This window comes from Acanthisitta chloris, unplaced genomic scaffold (genome assembly GCF_000695815.1).
Source record: "Acanthisitta chloris isolate BGI_N310 unplaced genomic scaffold, ASM69581v1 scaffold40086, whole genome shotgun sequence".
NCBI lineage: Eukaryota > Metazoa > Chordata > Aves > Passeriformes > Acanthisittidae > Acanthisitta > Acanthisitta chloris.
This window is the reverse complement of record NW_008678293.1, coordinates 10,647-19,323: the sequence shown is the minus strand read 5'-3', so window position 1 is coordinate 19,323 and position 8,677 is coordinate 10,647. Positions and strand designations below refer to the sequence as shown.

The 8,677-nt window shown below is 42.7% G+C and overlaps 1 protein-coding gene across 1 annotated transcript; it reads left to right on the top strand.

The window, feature by feature from the left end:
- Positions 1 to 6: 6 nt before the first annotated feature.
- On the top strand, positions 7 to 7,085 carry DNAJA1 (DnaJ (Hsp40) homolog, subfamily A, member 1). Its single transcript, XM_009076804.1, has 7 exons — positions 7 to 35; positions 1,194 to 1,298; positions 1,388 to 1,615; positions 2,960 to 3,074; positions 5,186 to 5,301; positions 5,836 to 5,936; positions 6,711 to 7,085. The coding sequence occupies exons 1-7, from the start codon at positions 17 to 19 to the stop codon at positions 6,927 to 6,929; spliced, it is 903 nt and encodes a 300-aa protein (XP_009075052.1). The 5' UTR covers positions 7 to 16; the 3' UTR covers positions 6,930 to 7,085.
- Positions 7,086 to 8,677: the final 1,592 nt, after the last annotated feature.

The window sequence follows — 8,677 nt, the reverse complement described above, 5'->3', positions numbered from 1 at the left end:
CGGCGGTGGCGGGAGGATGCAGAGGGAGAGACGAGGTAACGTGTCTTCCCCCCGCACTCTCCCAGGCACAGCGGCGTGCTCGCGGGTGGGAGGCAAGGCCGGGATCCCCGGGGAAAGTGCCAGAGTGTAGGACTTTGAGCAGACTTAAAATGGAGTTGCAGGTTTAATCTCTGGATCAGAGGAAACTGTTGGCCCTAAGGTCAGAAACTACCGGGGAGGGCACTTGGTATACGCGGTGGTAGTTTGGTCTCTTTGCGTTGTGTCCTGTTAATCGTTAACCAGATAGCGTGTTTGGATAGCTTCTAGCAGAGCAGCACAGCTGTTAATAGACTGAGTAGGAAACGGAAGAGCAACGTAGCTCCAAACGATCTGCTAATTGAGCTGTCGCAAGTGTAGTGTCTGAGCTTGAGTTTTGTGTTTAATTGCAAGCAGCTGTGTCTAAGTGAGACTTCCTAATCAAACTCAGCCCGTGAAACCTCTTTGTTGTCATGTGCTGCTCGGTGGAATCGAGTTGAAGGTGCAGGAAAATGCTGCTCAGAAGTTAAACTCCAGACTGGCCACGCTGGTAAAAAACTAATGTTAAACTGGTTAAGGGCAGTGCTGATCCTGTCCCCTCTTAGTGGAGATCTGGTGATAAGGGGGAGGAAAAAAGGGTGTGCATCAGAGTCCTCCTAGTAAGGTCCTCACAAACCCCTTCCTTCCCGAAGCAGCCTGCAGCAGTAGCTAAAGTTCTGAGGAATCCCTTAGTGCAACAATGTAGTTGCTCAATTCAGCTTCTAGAAGGTCCCCCGCTGAGAGGAAGAAAGTACTGGAGTGAGGATTCCACAGTCTTCCACTTCCTTGTAGGAGACTTGTTAAGTGTTCAGTTACATTGTTAAAAACAGAGTCCTGCAATGGTTACATTGTTAAAACCAGAGTCTCTGGTTAAAACCAGAGACTTGCCTGTCTGAGATTCTTTAGGCTGTTACTGTTTGTGCTCTCACAGAAAGACTCCTCTGACTCTAGCGGGGACAAAACCTAATTTGACATCCGGTAGGAAGAGGCTATTGAAGGGGCCACCAAAACAAGATACAGCTGTATTGAAACAAGATGTTAAAGCTCATAGGCTTGGTTTATCGTAACTTGAACATAGAGTCATGGGAAGCTGCAGACCAAGCTTTCAGACTTGAATAAATACCCATTTTCCTTTGCAGGTAAAAACGTGGTCCACCAGTTGTCAGTGAGCTTAGAAGACATGTACAATGGTGCCATGAGGAAACTTGCCCTGCAGAAAAATGTTATTTGTGACAAATGCGAAGGTAAACTGCAAAACTGAATACAAGTTGCTTCTAAAGTTTAGGGGTTTTTTTTCTGGCAGCACATAACCATCTCCAACTTTCATATTCAGGTCGTGGTGGCAAGAAGGGCGCAGTAGAATGCTGCCCTAACTGCAGGGGGACAGGCATGCAGATCAGAATCCACCAGATTGGGCCAGGAATGGTGCAACAGATCCAGTCTGTGTGCATGGAGTGCCAGGGGCACGGTGAGCGCATCAGCCCCAAAGACCGCTGTAAGAGCTGCACTGGCAGGAAGATTGTCAGAGAGAAGAAGATTCTAGAAGTTCACATTGACAAAGGTGAGGTGTCTTACTGGGATGGGTGTTGAACTTCAATGTACTGACTGCCTTTGCTGCACTAAGCCAGAAGCTGTAGCAAACCCATGGTGTGGTTTGGTGAGTAACACTGCTGAGTGCACACGCAGGAAAATTGCCTGTTGCTGCCTTTTAAAAAGTAGAAGCCTTATTTTTAGGGAAAGTTGACTACTTATGTGTTCTCTTCTCTGATGCCTGTGCACATGGTTGAGTGAGTTCTGAAACCTGCATTATTGTGGGCAGTGAGTTATTTCTGAGCTATTTTCAAGTGCAACTCATGGTCAGGGAGCCTACTCAGTTTTCACTGCCTACTGGGAAACCCTGCAGACTCCGATCACTTCTGCTGTGTTTCAGCATGAAGGGGAACCAGGTCTGCTACAGTAACAGGGTGCAGAGACAGTGCTAAGCCTCTCATGCTTAGAGCTCTGTTGACTATGCAACCCCTGACAGTGCTGCTCAGCACAGGTACACAAACCCTCGCAGTGGTGGATGAATGTGACAGTACTGAGTGACAAATGTGTCTCTACTGAGGGGGCTGCTCAAAAGCTGGTGAGAGAAGTCTCTGGAGTAGTGCAGCTTGTAAAACAGAGCAAGCTGGCAAGCACATGGCTTCTGCAGACTTGCTCCTGATTATCAACTGCAGCTGTTGTATGTGTGTAAGCACACCTCAGGCAAAGCCTGGATTTGTTTTTAACAGGGAAAATCCTACAGTAATAGTAAGTATGGGGATTAGTAGCGATACATTGCTGACGTGTTGAACAGAGACATCTCTAAAAAGGTTTCTTTGACCTTCTTTCTAGAAAAACAAACTGATCTAGTATGAGAAAGCTACAATGTTTAGTAGAGGGTGTGGGTGGAATGGGTGTCTTACATGATGGTCACAGTCCACGGGGAGTGATTCCTGCACTCGGCAGGCACTGAGATGTTTTGCAAGTAGATGTGCCACATACTTTAAAAGCTGAAGAAGCTGATTGGTCACTTGCTCTCAAAATGTGGTTTGTATACCGTGTTTCTGTTTTCTTTTTAGTACTTGTGTGTATAATGAAAACTGCTTTGATAATATTTCCCATATGGACTTTATCTTGGTGGGTGTTTTGCAGTACAATTAAGCTTAGTGATCCTGAGACATAACATTAAGTTCAGGTTAGCACTACTAAGATGTGTTGGACATATGAGTGAATAAAAATAAAATGTGAATGCTTCAAGGGAAGGTCCTGATGTTCTTGTGTAAAGATTCAGAGATCTCTTGATACCAGCTTGTGCCTGTAAAAATATTTTTACTGGTGCTTTTCACTTAAAAATAAGAAAAATGTTTGTTTTCTGTAATAGGAATGAAGGATGGTCAGAAAATAACATTCCATGGTGAAGGGGACCAAGAGCCAGGTCTGGAGCCAGGGGACATTATTATTGTCCTGGATCAAAAAGACCACTCTGTATTTACAAGGTAAAAAGTCTTGGATCCTTCATTTTAGCTCCTGAAGCAGATGTCCATCTTCTTCCTTGCTCACCACTCAGCTTGTGCCTACTGGAGTATCAGTAGATAGGATCATGTGAGCAGAACTCACCCCTGAGTTTGTTTGGGTGGCCACTCAAACTCCACAGTAAACTCCACCTGGATCAAAAAGACCACTCTGTATTTACAAGGTAAAAAGTCTTGGATCCTTCATTTTAGCTCCTGAAGCAGATGTCCATCTTCTTCCTTGCTCACCACTCAGCTTGTGCCTACTGGAGTATCAGTAGATAGGATCATGTGAGCAGAACTCACCCCTGAGTTTGTTTGGGTGGCCACTCAAACTCCACAGTAAACTCCACAGTAAAACAGTTCCATTTTTTTTTCCGGTGCAACTAGTCTCAGCCACTTGTGTTCTAGAAGCATGAGATAATCTTTTGTGAGCTTTGGCAGCAGAAGAGGACAGAAGGCTAACAAAACCAGTTACAGTTATTAAGAGTTTAGAAATCTTTAGCTTTAAGAACTCTTAAAAAAAACAAGATTTTGTTTAGTAGATGTGAATATTCCACTACTACTTTTCTCTTTCTAGAATAGCTTTCTACTACTTAGCTCAGAAGATTACCATTTAGTGTAGGCAGCTGTTTGTTGTCTACTTGGCTTCAAGGCATAGAAAATGTCTAGAGTGTTCACATTCGTTCAGGTACCTTACTCAGTATAGCATACAGTCTTCTGATTATAGGTGGCTTCCCACATTTCATTTCCTGCCTGGTTGCAGTGGGCAGGGTAATTGGTCCTGTCTGGTTTTATTTCTGGCAGCAAAAGTGACTCAAGCAGCATTGACCACATCTCGGCTGTTGCATACTACCACCCCACACTGGTCCATCTTGCACTCCTCCCTCGAGTTACTGTGTTGCACTTGCTATCTCGCTGCTTCTGTGCAGTTACAAGAGAAGCAATGGAATGAGACGCACCGTTTATTTGTCTCAGTACCAACTGCTGACCTTGAACTTGTAAATAGTAATGGTGAGCCAAAGGTTCTTGGGAAACCTACAGCTGCTCTGCCCGACTGTGGTGTATGGTGCTGAGCTTTGGAAGCTGGTGCCAGAATGCTATGCCAAAGACCGCTGAGCTCACAGGTTAAGAATCAGTTCTGCTTGCTTTGAATAAGCTTACTCAGCTGATTTTTCTTAACTTCCAGTGAAACCAGGCACTGAATCAGATATGCCAAACTGTTCTCATAGTTTGCTGGGACTTGAAGTCACAATTCTGCTGGATTATTTTTGTCCATCTTTCTGCCCACTGCCTTCAGTTCTAGTGTCCTTAGATAACCATTGAAATTACTGGTCTTGTGGGGTTATGCTGGGGTCATGCTGTCAGACAAGTGGAATGTTCTCCCTCTCCTGTCAGAGTCTAAAATTAGCTTTTCGTGCAAGTCTCCATCCAGAGACTTTTTAATAACAGGATGAGAGCTCTGAGTTATTTGGTTAGGATCGGAGGATTTTGTAGCATTTGAACATGTAGACATTATAAGCACTGTCATACTGAAGTCAAGATAGGCAATTAAAGCAATTAACACTGTCTCATCCAGATGCGTCTTTGTGTTATGCTGCAACTACCTTATGGAAAGCACCGAGTGGCCATCACCTGTTCAGACTTCCCTAGTAAGAGATCTTCAGAGTGAGTGTAACAGAATAATGTAGAACAAGCTAATGCACTTAAGGAAGTATTAATCTACATAAGGAAGGGATTCATTGTCCCAGTTGCAGTGTTTATGAGACTGAGAGGCTAATTTTTCCTAGAATTGGGAAGGAACAGTGAAGTGAAACTGGATGCCCGTGGGCCTTGCTGTATTTATTTCTTCTCAATAAACACTTTCATGCTGTGGATACCTTGACTTGATCAGTAATGGCTCTCAGTGTGGGTATCATACCTGTGATTGCTGGCTTGAGGTGTTGCATCAGTATTTGGTATTCTTTATTTATTTGCCTGGGCTCCTGTTAAAATTACGGGTAATTGTCATTTCCAATTTAAATATTGAAGTTGGATATGATCCTCTTACTGTTTTTTCCCCTCTCTGTGACTGTTCTTGTTTGGTCCTGCCGTAGACGAGATGAAGATCTTCTTATGTCTATGGATATTCAACTGGTTGAAGCACTATGTGGGTTTCAAAAGCCTGTCACAACTCTGGATAATAGAACTATTATTATTACCTCCCATCCTGGTAAGAGTTGGTTTGCTTTCTGTTGGAAGTCCTAGCGTACAGTGAATGTCAGCTGGAAATTTAAAGGAACAGAAACATTCCATCTTGATGTACAAGGAGTGTGTGCTGCTAGCAAGCTTTTTTTTCCCTAGTCCTTGCAGTACAAACCTTAAAGTGAAAAAGGATTTTTGTATAGCAGTCAGCAGTAACTTTCTCTTTGCGTGATATAGTAGCAGATGTTACCTCATGGACATACTTGTATTATGAGGATGCCTCATGAGAATTAAAGGCCCTGGGTCTCTGAAAACTACTTTTTCAGCCTTGGAAGTGATGGAACACTTGTAATTTTTAAGTATGCTTCCTCTGGGAAGCATAAAAAGGTTTCAAAAATGTAATGTAGACTTCAAGCTGTTTTCCTTCACAGCTGTTACGAGGCAGGAAGTCCCTGTTGGACTCACGCATACTGAGGTAGCTGCCTAACCACAGTGTAGAAAGGTACACAAGTATTGAAAGGAGTTTAAAGTTGGTGATCTTTTTGTTTAATTTTGTTTTCAGGCCAGGTTGTCCAGCATGGGGCTATTAAGTGTGTGTTGAATGAAGGCATGCCAATTTATCGCAGACCCTATGAGAAAGGACGTCTGATCATAGAATTCAGGGTAAGTGAATCAACTTACTTCCATGGCATAGTTCCGGACTGCATATCCATCCAAAATTTAACCTCTAAGCATTACCTCAATGAAGAAGAGATACCAGTAATCAGATGCCCTGGTTTGGCATTTGTTTTTTACGATGGTGAGAACATGTAATCCATCAAACGGAATTGCAGTTCAGAACAAAGAGAAAACTTCTGGAACACTGTGTGCTGAAAGCACATTAGGTACCAGAGAAGTTTGTTCAGTTACCTTGTGAATTTCCATTTGCTTGACATATTCTTTAGTTTCCATCGTCCTGTAGGAAGGATGGATGAGTAACTTTACTTACCCTGTGCTGGAACAGAAGATTAGGCTGGAAAATGCTGACTTCTTCTCTGGGGAGAAGCTAATGCTGGGAACTATGGCTGCAGGCTCTGGGTGCTAAGGCATAGAAGATACTTAGCTCTATCTCTAATGTTGATATATTTTGTTTGTAATTATACAGATGTATAGTTTTGTATGTAACTATATTGTAGATGTATTTTATATATACTTTATTTCTATGGTGATTCCAGAGGGCATCCTGGGGCAGAAGAAATGTTGGATTGGTTGAGTTGCCAGTTGCCAGAGTTAGAAGCTGACCTCATGCAGACATTAAAAATAGCTTAGTGACTTTGATGATTTTGTAAGCCATGTGTGATGATAAAGCTGGCTTTGGCAGATAATCTGACCTGTAGGTGCAATGGTAAAAGACCACTTCAGGCAGACTTGAATAACCTCAGTTCTTGATGATTTCAGGTCAACTTCCCAGAGAGTGGCTTCCTCTCCTCAGATAAGCTGTCTTTACTCGAGAAACTGCTACCTACAAGGCAGGAAATAGAAGAAACTGATGAAATGGAACAGGTGGATTTAGTGGACTTTGATCCATCTCAAAACAGAAAACACCACTATAATGGAGAAGTCTATGAAGATGATGAGCATCAGCCTAGAGGTGGTGTTCAATGCCAGACATCATAAATGAGCCAGTGAATAACTTGTGATGCTTGTTTTGTATGCAGTAGTGGATGAGTGAAGGACTACAAGCAGTTTGCCTTCACTTCCTGCTATTTGTTGTTTTATCCAGCCATAGCTGTTTCTAAAAGCATAAAGAAATAAACTGAGTAATTAAACTGACTTTGCAATTTGTATAAAGCTCCAGATGCAAGCTCAAATGAAGTTGATTGCACTTCACCCCTGCCTCTTGGTCCAGAAAACTCCCTTACCTGCTTGTCTTTTATTCCAAACCTTGTATTTCCTGTATGTGTGCCATTGCCCAGGCTTAAACTAAGATTCTGTGGTGTTCTTCTTAGAAATTCTAGATTATAGATCTCACACTCTGTTAATAAAGTATGCACAAGTACTTATAATTGATGGTAAGATGTAGTTAAGTTTTGTATCAGTTAGAATAATGTGTGAATGTTTTGGGCTTGTACTAGTGTTTGTTAAATGGGGATTAGCTATAACACCACCACATGATACCTGAAGCTGATGCAGATGTGGTTGATCTTCACAGACCCAGTCAAGTCACGTGATCCATGAGCTCTCTGAAGTTTTGCACTTAAGTTCAGATAGTCCCTCCCTGTGCCAGCATTGGTCCTGGCCCCAGGGCTGGATGTGCAGCTTGCTTTGCTTCACTGGTGACTGACTACCCTTTGGCTGCTGTCCTGCACCATACTGCTGGAGAACCAGTGGTTGCTTGGTGCCTCCTTCGCTACCACGCGTTAATAGAAACCTGTAGGCTTTATCAGCATGTGTGGCTTGGAATCTGTCAGTCTGCTGGTATGTGAAGCTTGATTTTCGCCTTGATTACTGAAATCAGGTGCGCAACAACCAACCAACCATCTCAGTGGTGTGGTATGTTGAGCAGCACTGGCCCTGTCCGTGCATATATAAAGTCCTGTGGAGGAGAGAATCTTAGTGAATACAACCAACCGATGCATCTAGGATGTTCTGAAATTAATGTATTGTGTGCACTATTTTAAACTGACTCTTGAAAATTATGTATGAATGTTCTAATTATTGTAGATGAAGCATTTCCGATATAATTACAAAATTGTTCATTGCCTCTTTTCTCAGACCAGATGTTGCTTTAAAGATACCTCCCCCTTCTTTTTAGACAGCTATTCACAGAAAGATCTTAGCAAAAAACTTCTTTCAGAAAATGTGCTGAGAAGACAGGTCCAGATTTAACCTCTGGTGTGGTGGTTTAGTCTTCCTCAACCATCTGGCTTGGGACAGAGCTTAAGCTTTTCATACTGCTTTGAAGCAAAAGCGTCACAAAGAGAACTCTCGTAAGTAGCTGCTATGTGACAGTACATGTGTTGTAGCCTGGGTATCTGGAAACTCTTAGAAGACAGCTCTAGGTCTTCTGCGTGTTTCAGGCTTCATTTTTATAAAGACAGCTGGTACCATGGATTTAGTACCTCAAATATAGTTACAGGACAGCAATTGCTTTTATATTTCACCTTCTTTCTGTTTACTTCTCAGCAGAAATAAAATCCTGTAGGCAAAGTGTTTTTCAGAATTCTACCTGAATTAGTTCATCGGTGAGGTGTACACGTGGAGCCAGCAGGAGCCTTTGCTTTATGATGGTTTGGCTGAGTCAAGGGGAGAAACAGAAAGTAATCCTGCCTCTGGCTAGGTCTAAGTCCTGCACAGCTGTCTTGAGATTTAAGACAGCAATCAAATATGTTGGTTTTGGTACAGTAAGAACCCTCATTTCTTTT

Excerpts from the sequence above, each read along its gene's own strand:
- DNAJA1 (XM_009076804.1), top strand. Across the intron at positions 5,302-5,835 it reads TATTATTACCTCCCATCCTG|GCCAGGTTGTCCAGCATGGG; the intron begins GTAAGAGTTGGT and ends TTTTGTTTTCAG. Across the intron at positions 5,937-6,710 it reads GTCTGATCATAGAATTCAGG|GTCAACTTCCCAGAGAGTGG; the intron begins GTAAGTGAATCA and ends TGATGATTTCAG.